The following is a 26,176-nucleotide window of genomic DNA, read 5'->3' on the forward strand; positions in this document are numbered from 1 at the left end:
CTACACAGCTGAACTGTTAAATAGTATATACTCTGATGCCATTAATAAGCTTTATCTTGTGTTCCTTAGATCAACTCTAGAAGAACGTCAAAAGGTCAATAAATCATTCCAATCGAGTACAGCAGACCGTTCAAAGCTTCTTCGTGTTGTAGGTCTTACGACGTAGGTTGTTGTCCCCGGTTATGAGGGGGATTTGGTAACAGTAGATGTTAGAAAATATAAATCTCCTAATATTTATCTTATGCATTAAGTAGAGGTTTCATTGGTAAATACAATGAAATAAACTAAAATAAACTCAGAAAGCGAAAACGTTTTCGCAGAAAATGCGAAAATTTTTTGCTTTGCTTAACAGAGGATCACTAGAGGCGACTGCGGAGTAATGTCAAGATTACGCAAAACGTGTGCCTAATTGCTCGAAAACAGTGTTTGAGGGTGGTGAAAGAAAGTAATATTCCGCTAGCTCAGGAATTTCAATTACCTGACGCAGAAATAACAAAAATTGACTTTCAGTGGTCAAAATTAAATACTGTTCAATGGAAAAATGTCGACAATACAGTAGAACTTTGGCAAGAGGTCGCATCATATAGAGACGCTAGTTCGCAAAATTCACTTCAGGAGCTCTCAGATTATGCAATAATACTTTTGGTGTTACCTTGGTCAAATACTGGGGTCTAAAGTGGATTTAGCATGCTCAACAATGTGAAAACCTCCCTCAGGAATAGACTTGAAACCAGTACAGCAAACGCAATTCTCACTGTGCGGGCCAGCGTTAGGCGTGTGAACCAGTGCTGCCATAATTACGCCTTACCAGAGCCTGCTCTGAAGCAAATTGGTATAATGGCTGCGTAACGAGGAACACGTCAACTGAAGAAGAGGCAGACGACGATGTAGATGAGCTGTTATTATTTTAATCAACACAGTTGAGTAAATATCTTTAAATTTGCGCATTTTCACGTTTTCGTGGCGTAGTGACTGCTCCATTAAATTTCGGGCGTGGTGCTAATAATTCCGGTTTCTTCTTCTAATATTTCGGGTGTATACTGTCCAGCCATCTTGTCTCTCGGCTCATTCTGAAGATGACTGGGCGTTATACAGCCGAAATATTAGCAGTAGAAGCTGACTGTGTGCAACTGCACGCTCGAAATTTAATGGAGCGTATTTAATTTGCTTGTTACTGTTCCATTAAAATGTGATGTAGTTACGTATATAATAATATACATTTCATATTTTGGCCGAGATCTTCGGATTTTTAAATGTTTGTCCGTCTCGTTAACCACTTATGAGTATACTGGTTAAAATAAATTTTAATTTCGTCTTTTTATTAGCAAGAAAATACGGGAGATATCTCATTTTGACGGATTTTTAAATGTTTGCTCGATGCGTAAACAAAGTAATGTGTAATGCTTTAAAATAAGTTTTTTTGCAAGAAAATGTGAAGATATTTCATTTTGACGGAGTTTTGCGTGTTGGTTTGACGGAGAAAATAATCACGTGTTGGCAACACCGCATGAAATTTTTTGAAAGTAGACAGAAGAGGGAAAAGGTAGTGCTCATACGTAACTCAACTGTACATCCGCATGAGCTCGCTGGTAACCGCTGACACGAACCTAATGCAAACAGTTGCGACTTCACGCTCGTAGGAAGCAGTTTGTTGATTGAAGTATTGTATAGTCTTCATCCTACAGCCTTTGACACATTTTGCTGTTGGCAGACGCCTGTGTTGTGTACACTGTTTTGTTGTTGTAACTAAAGTTTTATTTATTTTTTCCTCTCGTTTATGTTTTATCGCTGGAGTATTATTTTGCAGTAGCGGGATACAGTAAAATTATTTGCTAACAGTATCTGTTCTTACCAATCAAAATTACAAAAATTTAACTGAAAACTGAAACAATGAAAAATTCTCTGACTCCTAATAAAACTACCGGGTTTTTCCCGGTTGACCCTGTTACAGAAGGCTTCTTTAACTAAAATTTCAATTTGTTGCAAGAAAATCTGATTTGGTATTTAAAATAGAGATGGGCAAAACTGTTCTTTTCAGAGATCGGATCAGAACTGGTCACTCACTGGAATGAACTAGCTCTTTTTCATGACTCAGCACTAAACATTCACTCACAAAAATATGTAAAAGGAAAGTACATTGCCTTTTTAATTCAGGCCAATAAACCTGTATTTTTATATGATTTGGTCCTATTTTGAAAGAATATATAAAGAGAAGTAATAATCTTGTGTTATGTCCCTCGTAATTTTCAGATACAATAGCTCTAAATTTCATCTGCTGTAAAAATTATAAATATTACAACAAAATCCTAAATATTTTTTATAAAGTGGAAAAATTTAAAGAATGAAGACAGGTTCTTGTTATATTTTGATACTTTTATTGGAAAAAATATAAAATTTATAACAACTGTAATTGAAATCTATTTGCAGTTATCACTTACAGCCAGTTCCTTTATGGGAACAGTTCCATAAAAGAAAAATTAACCAGTATTGCCATTTATAAATAAAATTGGATCCATTTTACATGATGCGAGTCTCTTTCTCTTCTTGGTGCACATTTGTTCTGCTTATGGAAATATTCGTTCACAGGCCACTGACGATGTTGCCGTGATACATAATGCTTTTAGAACCAGTTGATATAGCGCCGGCCACAGCAATTTTCTTGTTTCCCACCAGTTTAAGGAATCGCTGTTTCCTTCCACTAAATATTTGTCCTGCTCGACAACTGCCACAGTTTCTGAGCTGCGGCTTGCTTGAAACTGACTTATAGTTTTATTGAACTCCTCCCAGACAGAAGTGTCATGTGTCACAGTGGTAACCGGTTGAAAAATCAGCTCTGTTTTTTCTTGTTGAACAACCAACGCTTTCATTTTTAGAATATCCTTTATTCAGCAATACTGAAAAGTTTTGTCGTCTGAAAATGCCTGCCTTTGAATCGGGTGCCCAGTGACGCTGCCTGGAGATAACACCAAACTACTATGATAGCCCTTTACGCAAATTATGAACCAATCACTCTACTTCTTGAGGATATTCTTTATTTTTATCTTTAAAAGATTTGAGTTGCCGCTCCATTAATCTTGGCAAGAGTTTCGTTTTTAAACGTGAGACTGTTTTCCCTGAGGATAATTCTTTGGTTGTCTCATCTAAAACTTTCAAAATCCTTAAAGCCCGCTGCAGTATTTCCCAGTCTGCGCCTTTTAAGGCGATCGATTTTCCACCTAAAATAGCGAGGCAAGAAATAATGGGACCCTTATTTAACGTAAATCTATGCAACATTTCGTAAGTAGAATTCCATCTGGTTGCGACATCTTGTTTCAATTTCAGTCGGTCTTTTTTTTAAATTTTCTTGCATTTCAGCAAGTCTGCTTAAAGCAAAGGGTCTCTCCTTACGAAAAATAACAACTCATTTGACATCGTCAAAGGTCTTCTGTACGGACTTCCGAACTGTGTGCTGCGCAGTGAGGTTTACGGCATGTGCAAGGGGTGGCTATGTGGAAGCACGGCGGTTAATTTCATATTTGACGCACCTTCTGTTATCATGGAAGTGATTTTAAAATTGATATTGTATTTGGTATAACAGACAGTTTGAGATGTTTTCTGCAGTGTGTCCGTCTTCGAGTTGTGTGCACTCTAAAAGTTCTTTCTTCTCACCTATGAAATTCGCAGTGGGTGCATAGAAACTAAAGATATTTACACTCGTCCACGCATCAGACGAAAGGCACGCTGCCTTTGGGGTGGTCAAATCATTTTTAATTTTATCAAATAACTCATGATGTAGACTGGGCATAACAGATATAGGTTGACTCTTACACAGAAGATTACAGCAGCCAGCCACTTTTCACAATGCTATTTATTTATTTAAATGGCGACGTTACCGGTTTCGAACCGACAGGTTTCAGATGGCTAGTTCACGCTTTACATTAAATTTCGCATTTTGTTTCCCCAGCTGACGAAACTTTCTTGTTGTGGTTGTGCCGATGAAGAATCCGCCCCATTATGCACCAGTGCCGGCAGCTTGCAGCAGTAAAAACTGTATAATGGACATTTATTATGTTACAGTCAAAACCCGTTTTTAATTAGAACGCGTTCTTACTAGTTAAAACTAGTTTTTACTGAGCGTTTTGCCTTGTTAAAACTAGTATTAACTGACTATCGCTCTTGATCAGCAGTAAATTCTAGTTGTAACTAAGGCTATCAGTATCAACTAGTTTCAACTAGAAAGAACGCGTTCTCACTAAACTAGATAGAACTAGTTTTTACTAAATTTATTTAGGGGCAAATATTAAAATTGAGAGCAACTCCGTGTTGATTGAAATAAAAAAACAGCATTTTTGTTTTGTGCAATGCAATATTTATTGAGAATATTGATCATACATCTAAGACATTAATATTAAATACAGTAACACAAAAATAACCATACAGTGAAGAAACATTTTAAGGAACATTACAGAGCCATGTTAACAGTATTAGTTACGAAAGTGGAAACAAAATAATGATACAGTAAAAGTATATTAATTACTCATACATTGTCAAAAGTTGCTACAATCTTAATAAAAGAGAAACGTACCAAAAAAATTTAACAAATTTTAATTATTTGTTTGTGCAAGGCAAACTGTCATGACATTTTGAGTTACAAACGTTTCCTTTTTTTCCTAAAGAAGGACCTTTTGAAATACATGCCTTCTTACACACACAGGGAACAAATCCTTGTCCTGATCCCACGGCTGCCATCTTGGCAGCAGTTCTTAATGATACCTTTATCTCTGGCACGTCTTCCAGCAGCAAGAATTTCTCTTTGGACACGATCTGGAAGAGAACTTTTAATTAGCTTGTTTGAAAGGCGATTAGGTACTTAATAAATATTATAAAATATATTAAAATATTAATTAGTTGAATAGTTAGCACCATTTTCTGAGAATTAAATCAATGAAGTAATGAATATGTCTGACATTTGTCCTTAATTACTGAAATCAATTCAGAAATACATACCTGCAATACAATTTGTCGAGTGTCCCATATTTCGTTCCAGTCTTGTGCAAGCCCTGTTCATCTTTCTGAAGAACAACTCCGATAATATGGGGGATATCTGCTTTTGCTCTGTCGATAACAGGAATCGGTATAATTATATTGTCACTTATTTCTACAGTGGCGTGTATTTAATCTGAAGCGATCGTCATTCTTTTAGCCTGTTCCGTCACGTTTTCATGAGCGTTTTCTCTAGCTGTTCGTATTTGAGACCGTCTTTTCGTAATAGCTTCAGCTTCTGGATCTTCGTGACAAGCTGTAGTTATTTGAGGCTCTGCACTCGTACTAGCTACGGCTTCTGGATCCTCTTGGTTGGCTGCTGCTGTTGATGGAGACTGTATACTTGTACTGGGCAAAGCTCGTGCAGCTTCTTGTCTGGCTGCAGCTGTAATAGGTCCATTGCTACTAGCCATAACCGCTGTCTCCTCTGAGCCGTGTGAGGGTTCCAGTTCATCAGGTGTCTCACTTACTGCGTCTACCACATTAATTTTATTAAAAGCCTCTTTAAGATCATCTTCATCTTGTACCTCTTTAATAACATCTAGAGGCAAACTCGAAGTCATAAGCCCTATTCGTGGTTCTGTGCCAAACATAGCTTTGTAGGGTATTTGCTTGATACCAGAATATGTCCGGTTTTTCATAAACTGTAAAAAGCGAAGACCGCGTGACCAGTTGGTGGTAATGTTGTCTTCCAGCCACGAAGCCAATATTTTTTCAACGTCTCGGTTGGCGCGTTTAACAGAACCTTGGCTTTGGCTGTATCTCTGTTTTCCGTGAACCAGTTTGCACCTAGGCCAAAATACAGCCAGCTCGTTTATGACAGAATTAGCAAATTCTCTGCCGTTGTCAATACGAGGAGCACCAAATATCAAAAACATATCTGCTAAATGATGTGCCACTTCCTTTGCCCTCTTACTTTGCAGTGCACGTACACCATTATATACTTAAATCCACGATCTTCATGACTTCGAATGTCGATCAGATCAACTTGGCAACGACTGTTTGTTTCTGAATGAAGTATAGGTTTCGAAACATGCCCCCCCTTTCTTAATGCTCCTTTTGCACTGACAAGTTTCACACATAGACAGATAAATGTTTGTTATCTCCACTGTTATGTTTGCATATTTTCTTGAAGTTTCAACCTTTAATCTGTCTCGACCTCCATGACCAACGTACTGAGGAGCTGCTTTAGTACTTCACAGGCTCTTTTCTTGTTACTAACTTCCTGGTACCACAAATATTAATAACCTCGAATCGATTTAATCTTCTGTGCTGTTTCTGTGTCTTTTTCTCAGCTGACTGTGCTTCTTCAGTTTCGTCCACTAATTTATCGTAAGATTCTTTTGTCATAATATTTTAGTGGTTTTCTCTTTTGTCGCGTTCTTCAATATGTAACATCCTTCTCACAAATTCTTCTTTCCATCGTCTTTCTCGATTTCTCTCTGCCATTATAAATACGTACAAGCTGCTCTGCGCGTGCTTAACCCCTTGACCGTTAGTCCAGTGAAACTTTCAGAAAAAAAGCCTGTACCTTGCAAAAGGTGGGGTAGAAGATTTTATTTTTTTAACTCGTTCATATTGTTGGAAAGCTTAGAAAACCAAGTTTTGGCATCAATTTCTCTTGGGAAAACTTTCTGCAGTCAAAAAACTTTTTTCAGTTTTTTCAAAATATCTCAGTTTCATTTGCTCCTATCGCTTTGACGTTCGATTATCTTTTTTAAAGAGCACAACATTCTCTACAAATTTGATTGTTACCATTTTCTTCTACTCCCAGTATCTAAGGCGCTACAGCGCGTCAAAAAATACCAATTTTTCCAATGTCGAGCAAAGGGGCAAATTACCTAATTTTTGAACAGTTATTTCAGTTTCTATTTGTGTAGTATAAACATATTACTCATGTTATTCATTAGAATTTACCATCTCACTCTGCTGCAGAGCCAGGACAAACAGCATCATATTCAGAAACTACGATCACATTCACGTCGGATTGGGTGAAGTTTATTTGTGTTACAATATGTAATACGATTGCATGCAGGTGCCGTACATTTTCTACAGTTGATTGACGTTAATGATCAGTTATAAGAAAAAGTATGTAGGGATTGTTCTTTAGCGGACAAAAGCGTATTTATTCTTTGGCAGGCGGAAGGCGATTGTCGGATGTTAATTGTCATATGTGTCACGAAGAGGGGGAAAAGGCATGAAAAGAATAGTTGGTGACAATATCCACGATGTAAAGTTCCGTAGAAAAGATAAAGTTGTGACTCTCCTCTCTGTAAAAGCTGTTAGCACTGAAATTACTCCTGTTGATCCTTTAACTCTTTTCCAAAGGATTTTTTAATGAAACAAAGTGAAGAAGAGTTAAAAGCCTTTCTGGAATATGAACTTGCTCCTTACCTAATGTCCCTATTCTCATAAAAAGGCATGCGAAAAGAAACAAAATCTTCATTCTACAATGCCTTCGTTCCAGTGGAAGATGTAAAGTCAGGCGGACCGAGTAAATTTTTTGTCTTTGATGGAATGTACCTCATCCACAAAGTGACTTGGACTCGAAATGTTTGCTTCAAGTCAATAGCCCAAAGCTATGTTTCTTACCTGCAACGTCATTTTGAATCTTAATTTGCTATTGTATTTAATGGCTATCCACGTGAGGGAGACAAATGTAGCTCAAAGAGTGCTGAGAGGCTTCGTAGGTCCAAAAAACATTCTTCGGTTGACGTTGTGGTTGAATCAGAGATGGTGAACCAAGTCCCTCAGGACAAGTTCTTGTGCAACGAACGAAACAAGATGCGTTTGATCACACTTCTTAAAAAGGAATTTCTGGAGTGTAGCATTGAAGTGCACCAGGCACAAGAAGGTGCTGACGTTATGACTGTAACATCTGTCATTTCAAGAACCAAAGATTTTGGAAGTGTTGTCACTGTAGGAGAAGATGTTGACCTGCTTGTGCTCATGACCGGTTTGGGGCAAGGCATTGAAAACTTATTTTTCTTAAAGCTAGGAAGAGGAAACGCAGAAGACAAGTGGTTTTCCACTGCATCTTACAAGTCTGACAGTGAATATATTCTGTTCACTCACGCCTTTAGCGGATGTCAAACAACATCCACTTTTTTTTAGAGTATTGTTGCGAAAAATGAACACCTAACCTCAGCGCTTTGCACGTTCGCTAAACCACATGCTACCCGTGAAGAAATAATAACAGCAGGAGAACAGGTTACTATCGCATTGTATAGTGGGGGTGTCAGCAGTTCCCACAGACTAGACCATTTGCGGTACCAGCTATTCGCCACGTCTGCCACAAAAAGCAAACTGAATCTTGCACGGTTGCCACCTACACAAGATGCTGCACAACATCATTCGTTGCGGACTCACCAACAAGTCCAAAGTTGGATGGGAAACTGGAAACCTCCTGAGAAATGGGGCTGGAATCACAGTGACCACGGTCCAATACCCGTTATAATGAGCCAAGATCCAGCACCTGAAGCACTTCTTCACATTGTTTCATGCTCATGCAAGCTGAACTGTGGCGGAGCGTGCTCCTGCAGAAAAGCGGGCTTGCAATGTTCTTCAATCTGCAAGAAATGTATAGGGGTCAACTGTGAAACCGTGCCAAAATTTTTATACGAAGACAGTTAAGAAGATGTTATGGAGGATGTTGAGGAAACCGCTGACGAAATCCACGAACTTGCTGAGGCTGACTCGCTGTTTAAAGAAGAGGTCAATCTGGGATCAACTCTAGGTACAGACCCTGAATCCGTAACTCAAGGTATTTCTGGTGACACTGAGGAACCTGGCCCATCAAAACGTTGGAAGTGATGCTCATACCTGTCTCAAGTGCGCTAAAGTGCGATATTACAAGTATGACACACCAAGAACTGTCAACATTTTTTAGTAACTGACAATGCATTTTAATTTTAATAAAGCTACTTATTTTTAATGTCAACTGTGTGGCTTTTATACACAAGAATAATCACCTACGTAATTAGGTTGCCTATTGCTGCTAATAATAGTTCAGTTACCTGTGTGTGTGTGTGTGTGTGTGTGTGTGTGTGTGTGTGTGTGTCTCTTAATGATGTATTTTTTTATTTATAGTTTTACAAATACCAGGGCTGAGGTGGCCCATAGTGAACTTCAGCTAGTGATGTAAGAATCACAATAGTTGGGTGCCCGGCAATCCTCATGTTGCATACAGAGAAATTGAATACCTGAAAGTGAGGTAGTAAATTCCAACTTATAACATGATGTATAACGTATTTATACTACACAAACAGAAACTGAAAAAATAGTGTTCAAAAATAAGGTATCTTGCCACTATGCTCAAAATTTGAAAAAAATTGTATTTTTTGAGGCGCTGTAGCGCCTTAGATATTGCGAGTAGAAAAAAATGGCAACAATCAAATTTGTACAGAATTTTGCGCTCTTTAAAAAAGAAAATAGACGTTAAAGCGATAGGAGCAAAAAAACGGAGATATTTTGAAAAAACTGAAAAAAGGCCGAAGTTTTCTAAGTTTTTTGACTGCAGAAAGTTTTCCCAAGCGAAATTTTGTTGGCAAAAGTCGGTTTTCTAATCTTTCCAACCATATGAACGAGTTGAAAAAATAAACTCTTCTACCCCACCTTTTGCGAGGTGTATCTGCTATTTGACTGGACTACGTGTGTTGTTTGTTGTGGCGAAAAGCGGCCAGTGGCGGGCTATCGTCGGCCGCTGCGGCGCTGCTCGGGCGGGGAGTTTAGGCGGCTAGAACTGTTGCCGCGCGTGTAATTCTTTCCGCGCCTCTAGCACTCATTGTAGCGGCACATATTTGACACGTTTATGTGCCATTGTTGTGGGGGCAAGCGATTATCTAACAACTGAATACCTAACAATTCAAAGGTTTTCACAGCAGTAACGCTGTTGCAGAATTAAACATTATTTATTGTTAATTTTTATGTAATGAGGAAGGGTTTTAGTGGTAGATCTAAAGGAAACACAGTTTCTTGAAGAATATTTATTAGAACTGACTCTTAGCTCAAAGCATGGTATTGCACACAATCCAACATCGCACTCCTCACAGTACACACGCGTTTGTCTCGGTATGTTTCTCCCGTTGTCATCCAGTCTGCACCAACACTCGCCATTCTCGTGTCCGCGCCTCTTGTTTTCACTATCTGGAATGTGTTTGGCTGTATGATCAATATTCCAATAAATATTGCATTGCACAACACAAAAATGCTGTTTTTTTTTATTCCAATCAACACATAGTTGCTCTTAATTTTAATATTTGCCTGTAAATAAATTTAGTCAAAACTAGTTCTGTCTAGTTTAGTTAGAATGCGTTCTTACTAGTTCAAACTAGCTGATACTGATAGCCTTAGTTACAACTACAATTTACTGCTGCTCAAAAGAGAAAGCCGGTTAAAACTAGTTTTAACTAGGCAAATCGCGTTTTGACAAAGTGGCTCAGTAAAACTAGTTTTAACTACTAAGAACGCGTTCTAACTAAAAACGGGTTTTGACTGTAACATATATGTGCACATAATGTAAAGCACCAGTCACACACTCAGAAGTTTCGTCACATCTAGGGTTGTATATAAAGATGGTGATATTACAACCGTAACTGCACTGGTACAAAATGGCGCGGATTCTTCATCCGCACCACCACCCCAAAGAAGTCTCGTCAGCTGGGGAAACAAACGGCGAAATCTAATGTAAAAGGTGAGCTGGCCGTCTGAAGATGAACCTGTCGGTTCGAAACCGGAAACGGCGCTGTTTAAAGAAATAAATAGCATTGTAGAAAGTACCTAGTTGCTGTAATCTTCTATGTAATAGCCAAAATATATTTTGTACACAACCACGGGCTCAAAATGTCAGTTTCTGACAACATAGCAAACTGGCATTACAGAGTTTTACAAAGTTTTTCCACTTGGCTAATTATAATCTGTGCTAAGTATATACCCTATATTCTGTCTCTTCAGCTATAGAGAAAGGATGGTATTCTCTGCAAATCATTTTTAAAAGCTGACATCCAATGCCATACTTTTATTTAATGTGAGCGGCTTTATAATATTAAAAAAACTGCTTACTGGTTGTTGTAAATGAGACGCGGTTGAGGGTGATGGCATGAACTAGTCTATTCATGCAGCGACTAGTTCTACCAATGTGTCTGTTGTACTGTTACTGTGGAACATAGTTGGCCATCACTTTCAACTCATTTTGACGGATCCACTGCTGCCGTGCACTCGGTAACAGCAGATGGCTCCCGTGTGTGTTGAGACAAGATTGGCGACCGCGTCAATGTTTGACGTGCTGCCAACAGTGGCCGCATTGAACATTTATCACATTTCTAATTATTAAATGATAATCAAAAACAAATTAATTACAAATTATTAAATTTATTAGTTGATATCAAACATTATGAAAAATACTTCCTCTTTTCATTGGTATAAAGCTTGTTCGTTTTGGATTTGTACTTGAACAAGAATGAAGTTTTGAAAATGGGTCCATCATTTAGAACAACCTGTATATTTGTCACGAAATCCACAAGCAAAGAAATTCGTACCGAGAATATCAGCTTACAACATAATATTCAGGACTTACTCTCTAAAATATGCAAGGAATAAACTGTGTAACATACAGAGACTTTACGTGTATCAGTGTGCCTTAACTTGCAGTGGAGGCACAAGAGGTAAGTAGCAACACGACTTCCATACCATTTCTGGATGCGAAAGACCAACTCCATGGATTTACTACCAAAGTAACTCTATTACACAATAAATATGCTCCACCAACGACCGGAAAGCTGAAGGGAAAACCTGCACCTTGGCTAATGGAAGAGCGAAAACAGTGCAGGCATCTTGGCGACACTGCACATCGAACATACAAACGACCGCATATCCAGGAAAATAAAACTGATTACGAGCGCAAAGCAGAGTCAATCAAACTAAGATATGGCAATGTTGTTGTTGTTGTTGTGGTCTTCAGTCCGGAGACTGGTTTGATGCAGCTCTCCATGCTACTCTATCCTGTGCAAGCTTTTTCATCTCCCAGTACCTACTGCAACCTACATCCTTCTGAATCTGCTTAGTGTATTCATCTCTTGGTCTCCCTCTACGATTTTTACCCTCCACGCTGCCCTCCAATGCAAAATTTGTGATCCCTTGATGCCTCAAAACATGTCCTACCAACCGATCCCTTCTTCTAGTCACATTGTGCCACAAACTTCTCTTCTCCCCAATCCTATTCAATAACCTCCTCATTAGTTACGTGATCTACCCACCTTATCTTCAGCATTCTTCTGTAGCACCACATTTCGAAAGCTTCTTTTCTCTTCTTGTCCAAACTAGTTATCGTCCATGTTTCACTTCCATACAAGGCCACACTCCATACAAATACTTTCAGAAACGACTTCCTGACACTTAAATCAATACTGGATGTTAACAAATTTCTCTTCTTCAGAAACACTTTCCTTGCCATTGCCAGTCTACATTTTATATCCTCTCTACTTCGACCATCATCAGTTATTTTGCTCCCCAAATAGCAAAACTCCTTTACTACTTTAAGTGTCTCATTTCCTAATCTAATTCCCTCAGGATCATGCGATTTAATTTGACTACATTCCATTATCCTCGTTTTTCTTTTGTTGATGTTCATCTTATATCCTCCTTTCAAGACACTGTCCATTCCGTACAACGGCTCTTCCAAGTCCTTTGCTGTCTCTGACAGAATTACAATGTCATCGGCGAACCTCAAAGTTTTTATTTCCTCTCCATGAATTTTAATACCTACTCCGAATTTTTCTTTTGTTTCCTTTACTGCTTGCTCAATATACAGATTGAATAACATCGGGGATAGGCTACAACACTCTCGCACACTCTCCCCAACCACTGCTTCCCTTTCATACCCCTCGACTCTTATTACTGCCATCTGCTTTCTGTACAAATTGTAAATAGCCTTTCGCTCCCTGTATTTTACCTCTGCCACCTTTATAATTTGAAAGAGAGTATTCCAGTCAACATTGTCAAAAGCTTTCTCCAAGTCTACAAATGCTAGAAACGTAGGTTTGCCTTTCCTTAATCTTTCTTCTAAGATAAGTCGTAAGGTCAGTATTGCCTCACGTGTTCCAGTGTTTCTACGGAATCCAAACTGATCTTCCCCGAGGTTGGCTTCTACTAGTTTTTCCATTCGTCTGAAAAGAATTCGTGTTAGTATTTTGCAGCTGTGACTTATTAAACTGATAGTTCGGTAATTTTCACATCTGTCAACACCTGCTTTCTTTGGGATTGGAATTATTATATTCTTCTTGAAGTCTGAGGGTATTTCGCCTGTCTCATACATTTTGTTCTCCAAAACGTAGAATTTTGTCAGGACTGGCTCTCCCAAGGCCGTCAGCAGTTCTAATGGAATGTTGTCTACTCCTGGGGCCTTGTTTCGACTCAGGTCTTTCAGTGCTCTGTCAAACTCTTCACGCAGTATAGTATCTCCCATTTCATCTTCATCTACATCCTCTTCCATTTCCACAATATTGTCCTCAAGTACATCGCCCTTGTACAGACCCTCTCTGCCTATATACTCCTTCCACCTTTCTGCTTTCCCTTCTTTGCTTAGAACTCGGTTTCCATCTGAGCTCTTAATATTCATACAAGTGGCTCTCTTTTCTCCAAAGGTCTCTTTAATTTCCCTGTAGGCAGTATCTATCTTACCCATAGTGAGATAAGCCTCTACATCCTTACATTTGTCCTCTAGCCATCCCTGCTTAGTCATTTTGCGATTCCTGTAAATCTCATTTTTGAGACGTTTGTATTCCTTTTTGCCTGCTTCATTTACTGCGTTTTTATATTTTCCCCTTTCATCAATTAAATTCAATATTTCTTCTGTTACCCAAGGGTTTCTAGTAGCCCTCGTGTTTTTACCTATTTGATCCTCTGCTGCCTTCACTATTTCATCCCTCAAATCTACCCATTCTTCTTCTACCGTATTTGTTTCCCACATTCCTGTCAATTGTTCCCTTATGCTCTCCCTGAAACTCTGTACAACCTCTGGTTCTTTCAGTTTATCCAGGTTCCATCTCCATAAATTCCCACATTTTTGCAGTTTCTTCAGTTTTAATCTACAGTTCATAACCAATAGATTGTGGTCAGAGTCCACATTTGCCCCTGGAAATGTCTTACAATTTAAAACCTGGTTCCTAAATCTCTGTCTTACCATTATATAATCTATCTGATATCTTCTAGTATCTCCAGGGTTCTTCCATGTATACAACCTTCTTTTATGATTCTTGAACCAAGTGTTAGCAATGATTAAGTTATGCTCTGTGCAAAATTCTACCAGAGGGCTCCCTCTTTCATTTCTCTCCCCCAGTCCATATTGACCCACTATGTTTCATTCTCTCCCTTTTCCTACTCTCGAATTACAGTCACCCGTGACTATTAAATTTTTGTCTCCCTTCAGTATCTGAATAATTTCTTTTATCTCATCATACATTTCATCAATTTCTCAATTTCTTCGTAATCTGCAGGGCTAGTTGGCATATAAACTTGTACTACTGTAGTAGGCATGGGACTGTAGTAGGCATGGGCTTCGTGTCTATTTGCCCACTATAATACGTTCACTCTTCTGTTTGTAGTAGCTTACCCGCACTCCCATTTTTTTTATTGATTATTAAACCTACTCCTGCATTACCCCTATTTGATTTTGTATTTATAACCCTGTATTCACCTGACCAAAAGTCTTGTTCCTCCTGCTACCGAACTTCACTAATTCCCTCGATATCTAACCTTAACCTAACCATTTCCCTTTTTAAATTTTCTAACCTACCCGCCCGATTACGGGATCTGACATTCCACGCTCCGATCCGGAGAACGCCAGTTTTCTTTCTCCTGATAACGATGTCCTCTTGAGTAGTCCCCGCCCAGAGTTCCGAATGGGGGACTATTTTACCTCCGGAATATTTTACCCTAGAGGACGCCATCATCATTTAACCATACAGTAAAGCTGCATGCCCTCGGGAAAAATTACGGTTGTAGTTTCCCCTTGCTTTCAGTCGTTCGGAGTACCAGGACAGCGGGGCCGTTTTGGTTAGTGTTACAAGGCCAGATCAGTCAATCATCCAGACGTTTGCCCCTGCAACTACTGAAAAGGCTGCTGCCCCTCTTCAGGAACCACACGTTTGTCTGGCCTCTCAACAGATACGCCTCCGTTGTGGTTGCACCTACGGTACTGCCATCTGTATCGCTGAGACACGCAAGCCTCCCCACCAACGGCCAGGTCCATGGTTCATGGGGGTAGGATCACAAAGTTACATATGTGAAAATTCTCAAATAAAAAGCAGAAAACTGTACTTACGTGAAATCACATGTCAACTTTTAAATTTTCAGCAACAGTGCTATCGTCAAATGACATGCTTTTGTTCCATGAGTCAAGAATATAGGTAATAACAAAACAGATAGACAGTTATCACAGAATAGTTAAATCATAGTTGCAAGCGGCGGCACAAGTTAACTCCTGTAGTCGGCTAAGACCGGCACTTACGGTACACAGCGCAAGAGGCATCAGACTAAACGGCACGTAAGCCGACACTGACAAGAGATGGACACGAGGAATAGTAGTGCCATCTAGTAACCAAGCGGCAAACTTACAAACATCTGCGCTCAGAGCGAAATTACACAGCTGTTGGGTGACGATGATGATGATGATGTTTGGTTTGTGCGGCGCTCAACTACGCGCTCATCAGCGCCCGTACATAGCTGAAGGTATACATTAGTAAGTAACGTATAGTACCCAGATAATAGGCTATATGAATATTTGCAAAAATAGTAAATAAGCCTTTTGACAGGTAGTTTTTAAAGTAGAAGACTGACAATGACAGTTGAATAAGGGAAACAGACATTACCGACGCCACTGTCAGGAAAATTCCAAAAGTCTAGCAGTTGTATGTAACGGCTATAAACTGAAAGAAGTTTTTATTGCGCAACTGCAATTGTTCATTAAGAGCAAAACCGTCTTTAAGCGACAGATGTTGGAAAATATCCAGCTCTTCAAGGAAATCGAGTCGGAGACCTTTTCTGAAGCGGAGGAACAAAAGTTCGATTCTTGGCTGGGTCGATTTTATTTATTTATTTTACTTTTTTTTATTTAGGCTGCACTTTTCATCCCGCTCGTACAAGTCACCAGAGACACATAAAGTCAGAAGAGCTACTACTCATTTTTTTCTGAATCATCCATCCTCCAGTCTTTAGAAAGATCTGGCTCTTTCAGTCAGTTCAGGAGCGGACTGCCTGTCTCTAATTTAGAGACAATAAAATAAATTTTTTTCTTCTTATGAGATTTGTATCTAGAACTGTAACACTGATAATAACTTAAAATATGTAATATCAAAATATGAAGCAGGAAAATGTTGAAAAAAATATGAAAGAAGTATATTTGCATATATAGTTAAATTTAACATAATCTGCACGTTTCGCGACTCTACCTGCGACAAACTGCCTGTTGGCTTCTGTCCCGGGTTCTTAAGTGACGTTCGTCTGATGATTTTTCTGACGTTCCGCCAGCATGATTGACTGGCAATGTCAAAGTTTCATCCCCCATTGCTAGTGGTGGACTGGAGTGGAGCTCCCGGTCACAGACTATATGTATCTGACGCACCAACGTCCGACGGCTTCTCCGTAGTCATTTCTGGCGAAAAGCAGTCTTCTTTCTTGTTGAAGCTATTCCCGTGTTTTAGTATTTCTACAGCTTCTCTGAACAAGCGGGTGTGACAGTGCGTCTCTACAGCCAGCACTTCCGTGTCGGTGAATTTTATTACACGCTCGGTGTCACTCAGCGCGTGCTCTGCCACGGCCGATTTCTCCACCTGCACCAATCTGCAAAGCCGCTTATGTTCTGTGATCCTGGTGTTGATCGATCGTCCAGTCATTCCGACATAAACTTTTCCGCATATGCATGGTATGCGGTGTATTCCCGACATTGCAAATGGGTCCCTTTACTCCTCTGCCGATCAGAGACTCTTTGATCTTTGTCGGTTTGCAAACACTCTTCACGCCGTGTTTGCGCTTCATACGGCCGATTCTGTCCGTCACTCTCGGAATGTGTGGCAGAAAGGCCGTACCCGACATTTCTTTTTCTCATGTGTCACTTCGCCGAGTGTTTGACTCTGTTATACTTCTGATATAACTTGTGGAGTATCCATTGCTTCTCACAACACTTTCCAGGTGTGCATTTCGCGTCTGAGTTGCTGCGGCTCACATATTCGTCCTGCTCGCGTTATGAGCGTACTGGTCATGCCTCTATCCTGGCACGGGTAATGATCTGATAATTCGTGCAGGTATCGGTTCGTATGTGTCGGTTTTCGATACACACTGTGTCCCAGGTTTTCACCATCCCTTGTGACAAGCACATCTAGAAATGGTAGTTTTTGGCGTTTTCTATTCCATGGTAAATTTTATATTGGCATGGAGGCTGTCCAAGTGTCTTAGGAAGTCACCGAATTGTTCTTCACCATGGCTCCACACAACGAAGGTATCAACGACGTTCCTGTACTACATTTTAGGTTTATAAGGTGCTAAGTCCAGTGCCTCTGCTGCAAAACGTTCCATAAAGTTGGCCACCATTGGGCTAAGAGGACTACCCATGGCGATGCCTTCCAGCTGTTTGTAGAAGTTGTCATTCCACGTGAAATAGCTCGTGGTGAGACGTGCATGAAAGAGCTTTGTGATGTCTTGAAGGAAAATGGAACCGACGTGCTCCAGAGTGTCAGCAAGTGGAACTTTCGTGAACAAAGAAACAACATCAAAGCTGGCCAGAACGTCGTTTGGTGCACGTTTCAGTTCCTTCAGATTCTCTGAGCCCTTTGTGCACGTGTCAGTCTTCCCCACGTGCGGCTGCAGCAGAGAGGCCAAGTGTTTTGCCAGTTTATACGTGGCTGAGCCAGGAGCGCTGGCAGTCGGTCTTGGTGGAACGTTATTCTCATGGATCTTAGGTGATCCATACAGCCGAGGTGATAGGGCTTCTGTATTGCGCAGGTTCCTCCGTATGTGCGCTGGCAGAGAAATCGCATTGATTAACTGATTCGTATTCCGTGTGATATGCTACGTCAGGCGTGCGCTTTGTTTTCAGTACGTCGGCGGGTGTAATAGGTCCTGGATCTTCTGCGCATAATCTTCGGTCGACTGTCGCATTCCCTTATCGGCAGGCAGTACCAATACACTCTTGTCGGCGTTAAAATTCTTAATAGCTTGAACGTCTTCTTTCTTCCACTAATAACGATTGCGCAACTTCTACTTTCTTCAGCTTCTCTGTGAAATGGCCTGATTCCTTTATGTACGTATCAGTCTTCCCCACGCGTGACTGGAGCAGAGAGGCCAAGTGTTTTGCCAGGTTTGATGTTGTTTACGGAAGTGCCACTCGGTGACTCTGTGGAGCACATGGGTTCCATTTTCCCCCCAAGATATAACAAAGCTCTTTCATGCATGTCTCGCCATGAGCTATTTCCCGCAGAATAGCAACTTCTACAAACAGTTGGAAGGCGTCGCCATGGGTATTCCTTTAGACCAGTGGTGGCCAGCTTCTTCATGGAACATTTCGAAGCAGAAGCACTGGATTCGGTATCTTGCAAACCTAAGGTGTGGTACAGATACGTCGGTGATACCTCAGTTGTGTCAAGCCATGGTGAGGACAAGTTCGCTGACTTTCTAAGACACCTGAACAGCCTCCATGCCAACACAAAATTTACCATGGAATAGAAAAGGCCAAAAAACTGCCATTTCTAGTTGTGCTGGTCACAAGGGATGCTGAAAACCTGGTACACAGCACGTATCGAAAACCGACACATACGGACCGATACCTGCACAAACTATCAATTCACCACCGGAGCCAGAAAAGAGGCACGATCAGTATACGTTCGTAACGCGAGCAAGACGAAAATGTGAGCCGCAGCAACTCAGACGCGAAATGCACGCCTGGAAAGTGTTCTGAGGAGCAATGGATACTCCACAAGTTAAATTAGAAGTATAACAGAGCCAAACACGGGCCAAGTGACAAAGCAGAAAAAGAAATGTCGGGTACGGCCTTTCTGCCATACATTTCCAGCGTGACGGACAGAATCGGCCGTATATCGCTCAAACACGACATAAAGACTATTTACAAACCGACTGAGAAGATCAAAGAGTGTTTCAGATTGGCAAAAGAGAAAAGGGACCCACTTGCAATGTCGGGAATACACCGCATACCACCCACACGCGGAAAATTTATGTTGGAATGACTGGACGATCGATCAGTCCCAGGATCACAGAACTCAACGGCTTTGCAGGTTGGGGAAGGTGGAGAATTCGGCCGTGGCAGCGCTGTGTGAGGCTGACCACGTAGTAAAACTAGACGACACGGAAATTCTGGCTGTAGAGAAGAGCTATCACACGCGCTTGTTCAAGGAAGCTACAGAAATACACAAACACGAAAGTAGCTTCAACAAGAAAGAAGAAAGCCTAGAGGTAAACGGATGCTGACTTCCCGTGCTGAAGAGAACGACCGTCGCAGGTAGCAAGAGGAGAACCGCACCGGAAATGACCGCGGAGAAGCCCTCGGACGTTGGCGCGCCAGGTACATATAGTCTGCGGTCGCGAGCTCGGCTCCAGTTCACCACCGGCAATGGAGGGTGAAACTTTGAGAATGCCAGCCGTTCATGCTGGCGAAATGTCAGGAAATTCATCAGACGAACTTCGGTCGAAGAACTCAAGACAGAAGCCAACAGGCAGTTTATTAACAAGCGGCCACTAAAGTCTTAACGATTTTGTAACTTTACCTGTACTGATCGACCACATATTCCTGTGTTTGAGGGTACACCCTGCTTCTCGGGTACTCAATAGGTATGACGGTAATGTAATTCTGGGTATTTTCAGTTTGATGAGAGTCCATCCTGCATATCTTATTAATGGACGATGTCACAGTAACAAGTGGAACCATCTGAAACGAAAGCAAAAATAATAAGTTAGACAACACATATCTTTTAAGAAACCATTTTGCAAACAATAAATATTGAACATTCATTTGGCCTGCGTCTACCACATAACGTGCTTTTACAAACACTGCATGATTAGTTGTGTGTACAACCAAGTAACAGTTCCGAGCTCTGAAGATATGTCATAACAAACACAGTTTCAATTAATGAAAGTAATGTAAAAATACGATCGCGATACCTCTTATCAGTAATACAGTCTCTGTCTTCTTATGCTCTCCGTCTTCTTGTGGCAGATCACTAGCTTGCTGCAATTTGGTTGTAAATAATAGACACCTGTTAAACATTTCGACAAGTTTATCTCTGTTGAATCTACAGTTTAACCCTTTGACGAAATTCATGTTGTTGTTGTTGTTGTTGTTGTTGTCTTCAGTCCTGAGACTGGTTTGATGCAGCTCTCCATGCTACTCTATCCTGTGCAAACTCCTTCATCTCCCAGTACCTACTGCAACTTACATCCTTCTGAATCTGCTTAGTGTATTCATCTCTTGGTCTCCCTCTACGATTTTTACCCTCCACCATGCCCTCCAGAACTAAAGTGGTGATCCCTTGATGCCTCAGAACATGTCCTACCAACCGATCCCTTCTTCTAGTCAAGTTGTGCCACAAACTCCTCTTCTCCCCAATTCTGTTCAATACCTCCTCATTAGTTATGTGATCTACCCATCTAATCTTCAGCATTCTTCTGTAGCACCACATTTCGAAAGCTTCTATTCTCTTCTTGTCTAAACTGTTTATAGTCCATGTTTCACTTCCGTACATGGCTACACTCCATACAAATACTTTCAAAAACGACTTTATCCAGGTCCCAGCACCTTAAATTCCCACCTTTTTGCAGTTTCTTCAGTTTTAATCTACAGTTCATAACCAATAGATTGTGGTCAGAGTCCACATCTGCCCCTGGAAACTCATATTACGCACAACTTAAAATTTAACACAATTTGAGGTACAATTTAAGTAGAGTGCTAAAAACCCAGATTAGAAAAGACAACTGATGAAATTTTACAGGACTGCGATGATACCAGTGGGTGAAATTTCCTCACGGATTAAAATCATGTTTCAGTCTGGCACTTGAACCAACTGAGCTAGCGAGTCACGGCTCGTGATTCCCCCTCACAGCTAAAATTATGAAAGTACTGCTCTTTTACTTCCCAAACCTCACAGAAGTACTTCTGCGTACCTAAGTAGGATCATGCTCGGATGCTCACAGTCAGTAAGATCGCTCAGTACCCGCAAAGAACACGTCCCACGTCCAAATACCGTTCCAGCACACAATACTGATCCGTCTAGAAGTGTTGAAACAGTGTCTACTTGAGTGCAAGGTGAAGGAGTCATTCTGGTACAAACGAGCAAATTACATACAGATCAAATAACTGATGCGCACTGCCCAGTATCTGGTGTACAAATATCGAACCAAGGGCTTTCACACAATGAACAGAGGAAAATGCAGCTCAGAAAGGACACCGGGAAAATGAATCTGAATTTCACAACAGGTCACGCGCTTCTGGTACGTGAGGAGAAACTGAGTCTTAAATATGGTAGCCTAAGTTGAACCACATCTTTAATTCATAGGTTATATGTAAAGAATACAGAAATATTGATCGTATCAAACATAGCCAAACTGCTGAACATGGACAAAGAGAGAAAACAGGAAATTATTTCTGAACATTTAAAACAAGTTGCCTAACATTATCAAGCTCTGAGAGGATATTTGTAGAGTATTTTTTCCGTAGTATTTGATAAAAGATCTCGAACAGACATCGCCGAACCATGCTTGAAGCTACCTTTTCTTTTTTTCATAGTTACAATGTCTGTCTTTATACAGTGTCTGTATCTTCACATTACAATGTCCTTTCGACACGCCTGCATGTCTGAATGAACAGAGACTATTCTGACGATTACAATTGCCGTAAATAATGCGAAACTGATTTGTATTTTGAGAATCCGTATTGACGTCTGCTGTTTGTGACGAATGATAATTTGTGCCGAACTGGAACTCAAATCCACGGGCATTGTAATTTGAAGATACAGACACAGTATTAACACAGATATTACAATCATCAATAATGTATCCATGCCTCAGCAGGCTAAATTGACGATAAAATATTTGTGTCTCCCTGTAAGAGTATAAGGGTTGCGGACTCCACGAGATATGTAGGCGTGCTCGGGTAGCCGAAGTGGTTGGGCGACCGCTGGCGATAAGTGGGAAGTCTGGGTTCGAGCCCCACTGCGTCACAAATTTTCATTTGTCACAAGCATCTGAGATCAATCCAGAGTAGCGAAAAGTGAATCAATTTCGTAGCACTTCTACTTCCATTGATGACTCTCCACTTAATATGTTGTGTCCAGCCTGCAAAGAAATCCTCAATCCAGTTACAATTTTTGTTTGATGCCACATACGACCCTGCTGTTCTTGATGATTTTCAGTGTGGAACAGAATCAAATTCTTCCCAGCAGTTCAGAAATACAGCATAACCTGATTGCCCTGAACACCGCCTTTCAGGTCATGCGAGGAAAGTGCAGGCCGGCTTTAACTTGATCGATATTTTCGGATTCCATCTTGATTGGCGTGGAGGCGATCTTCTGTGAGACACACCTCATGATGTCTGAGCTCTGAATATGTCCTACAGTACTACAGCGTATGGACTATGAGACTGGACAGTACTTCTGCATATAACTTCTGCTATAACTACTATAGCGGAAGTTTTAATTGTTTCTGGCAATGCCACAGTTAGCGTTCCGTAAACCACTCAGTGGTCATATTACTACTGCCCACAGTTAAAGTTCACGCATGAACCACTAACACACAGTCTAGTCGTTCTCTAAAGCGGCAGCTATCGATTCTGAGGTGGGCAGTGGTACTGAAATATGATTACATCCCCTATAAATATTTATTATTATTATTATTACTATTATTAGCAGCAGCAGTAGTAGTAATGGTAGTAGTAGTAGAAACATGGACCAAACTACTTTAAATGGATGTAGCAGTTGCTTCTTACAACATCATCATCAACATCATAATCAAAAACAACAACAAGTTACTCATTTCTGAGTATCACAACCTCATCTCTTTATTCATTTCTTAAATAAATGAATCTCCGATCACACATTGCCATCCACAGCAATCTTCCACTCTTCTTACGACAAGGTGAAGCAGCAGGCCGGCACTGTTCTTTGCTTGATCCAGTGATCTACTTGCTGCTCTTCATTGTTGTCTTTTGCCTTACATTTTGCCTTGCAAGATGATCTTTTTTAAATTATCCCCCTTCTACCCTTAAAATGTTCCCAAGGAAGTGGAATTATGTTTGACTAGCACAGGATGATACACTACGTCTAGTGCTAAGCTCTTCCATAATGGAAGCATTATTTCTTCTTTCTTTCTTCTTTCTGTCCACAGTAAGTGTAGCCTTCTGCCAGCACCACATCTCAAAGGCATGTTTTTTTCTCGCCTCTAGCTTTCATGGTTCACGTGTTGCAGCCGTACAATAACGCAAGCAACACCAATGATTCCATCAAGAATATTTTTGTTGTTTCGGATGTTACCCAATTCTGCCAGACCTTAGTCAATTTAACCACTGCGACTCAGCCAAGGCTGATTTGTCTTTTTATTTCCTTATCACACTTTCTTGTGTCACTGACGAGGGATCCTAGATATCGACAATCATTCCCTATTTCCAGATCATTTAAGGAACCTGTAAGATCATTTAAGGGACCTGTAAGCGGCATTTGATTTAAACCATGGCAATTAATAACCATCAGTTTAATCTTATTCATGTTTACCTCTACACCAAAATTAAAACAAATAGTTTTAACTCTGGAGAACAGATCAGTTCTCTCTCACTTCCTGCCATAAGGGTAGTATCACCAGCAAATTATAGATTGTCGATTTCCCTGTGGCTAATTGAAATTTCAACATCCCAGCCACCAAGTGCACCCCTGATGACTAGCTCTGAGTGGATGTTAGAGTATACAGAGCTGACAGTAGACAACCTTGCCTGACTCCATTTGTCACATTGAAAAACTGCGAGTATTCACCATGCGCCTTTATTGTTGCAGTATGACTGTTGTAAAGACGTTTTAAGGTGTTTAGGAACCCAAAACTCATTGAGCACATACCACAACTTGTCCTAAACAACACAATCAAAGACTTTGTGATCTAGGAAACGAATGTAGGCTGGGACGCAGAACTCATGACATTTTTCAGTTATCTGCCTCAAATTCAAGACTGTCTCTCAAGCATATTTATGTGTCACAAAATCTACTTGTTGTGCTGATATCTGAGACTGCAGGCATTTCTATAGAGATTGGTTGATACGTTATGTACACGAGGACTTTGCTAACAAGTGATGTTATTACTATAGTCCATTAATTGGAGCAGTCCTTAGGTGAGCCTTTTTGTGAAGAGGAATTAGGACAGATATAGTCCAGTCTTTACGCCTTTCACCAGTTTCCTAAACCATATTACATATTAGCCGGTCGGGGTGGCCGTGCGGTTCTAGGCGCTACAGTCTGGAACCGCGTGACCGCTACGGTCGCAGGTTCGAATCCTGCCTCGGGCATGGATGTGTGTGATGTCCTTAGCTTAGTTAGGTGGTTTAAGTAGTTCTAAGTTCTAGGGGACTGATGACCTCAGAAGCTAAGTCCCATAGTGCTCAGAGCCATTTGAACCATATTACATTATTAAATGTAAAACATGTATGCCTTCTTCTCCCATCACAGTTAGCATTTCCTGGGACCGCTATCTATAACTGCGACTTTGTTGTTTTTGAAATGCTTGATGGTATTTTCAATTTCACTGAGGTAGAATATTACGTTCCGTATCTGATTCCACGTAAATGTTTTCTTCGTCGATATTGGTTCTTTTGCAATACAGGGTTTCACAGAGTTGTTTTCACTTATCGTTTCTGTCATGTCAGTATTGAGATTGCCATTTACATCTTCTATGAACCATGTGCGCGCTTTGAACTCCCAGGTAAATCTGTTTACATTCGTGGAAAGGCCATGCTTTAGCTTTAGCTCATGATGCTGGTCTGCATTATTACAAATAGCGGTGAGATACTGTGTCTTGACAGCTGAGCAGCTGTGCTGTGGTTTGCAGCTAAGTACTTTGTACGCTCTTTCAAGCTGGGCAGCATGTGTGCCGCGTCTGTACAGAGCGCTCCTCTCTCTGATCAGCAGTAGAGGTGTGCTCGAAATCTGGGGGTGCTTTGCTTGAGGGATCTCTCAGGAAGAGACAAAGTGTTTATTTCCTTCATTGTGTCTCACGATTGGGGGGGGGGGGGGGGGGGAGGCTACATCTTCTTCCATTACTTGCTTGACTTTCGGTCTTATTCTTTCACCAAAATCTCCGAGACTGTTTTTTCTGTAACATGAACTTGTCTTACTGTTACGTTATTGATCAATTTCAATTTTATCCTTCCAAGGATAGCGTTGTATGGTTACTGATACAGGACCAAACAATGGCAATGTTGCCTCACCGAAATGAAATCAGTGAGATTACTGTCGCTATCGCCAGAAGAAATCTATATGCAATGACGTTGTGGATGATGTTGGAGAAGGGTATTCGATTGGATAAGTTGTTGTTGGCACGAGATTCCAGTATCTGCTCCGTACGTTCATTTCTCAGTCCCGAGCCGTGAAGCCCAGCCACAGGTCTCGTATGCCCAGCGTATGCAGTCTCCCCTGTCTTCGCATTAAAATCACTCTGGTAGTCTAATGTTTCCTTTTTCGGTATCTTTCTGATGGTGGTCTAGCAGCTCACGAAACTCATCGTTTTCTATGTTCGATGAATCTGCTGTAGGAGCGTAAACCCGAATGATTTTGATCATGTAAAGAGAAGCATTAATTTTAGTGGAAATTATTCTATGACAAATGGGCTGGTAACACTGACTGGATTACCCAGGTTTGCAATTTATACTACTACCCTCACTTCCAAAAAAATACACCGTATTCTTTACATGGATCACAAAGTGACCACACCATTTCCAGTTTGTCATGCTGATTTCAAGTACACCTACATCACGAACATGCATTTCTCCCTCCACTATAGGAAGCTTACATGTCTGCACAATTCAGGCTGCTATGCGTTAAATGATTCGCAGATGGTTTAGGCTGATCTGCGCATTCTGAAGTGAGGCTCCTATCAGACCCCCCCCCCCCCCCCCCCCCCTGGA

At 40.7% G+C, this 26,176-nt stretch overlaps 1 protein-coding gene across 8 annotated transcripts in view; it reads right to left on the reverse strand.

Annotated features, from left to right (window-relative positions):
* LOC126460875 (putative FERM domain-containing protein FRMD8P1) overlaps positions 1-26,176 on the reverse strand; it is a 330,902-nt gene that overhangs the window by 203,092 nt on the left and 101,634 nt on the right. For all 8 annotated transcript variants that reach the window (XM_050095951.1, XM_050095952.1, XM_050095953.1 and 5 more), the window contains one exon: positions 19,791-19,951. In XM_050095951.1, the coding sequence (XP_049951908.1) occupies positions 19,791-19,951 (161 nt within the window). The remainder of the gene's footprint in view (positions 1-19,790; positions 19,952-26,176) is intronic.

This window comes from Schistocerca serialis, chromosome 1, assembly GCF_023864345.2.
Source record: "Schistocerca serialis cubense isolate TAMUIC-IGC-003099 chromosome 1, iqSchSeri2.2, whole genome shotgun sequence".
NCBI lineage: Eukaryota > Metazoa > Arthropoda > Insecta > Orthoptera > Acrididae > Schistocerca > Schistocerca serialis.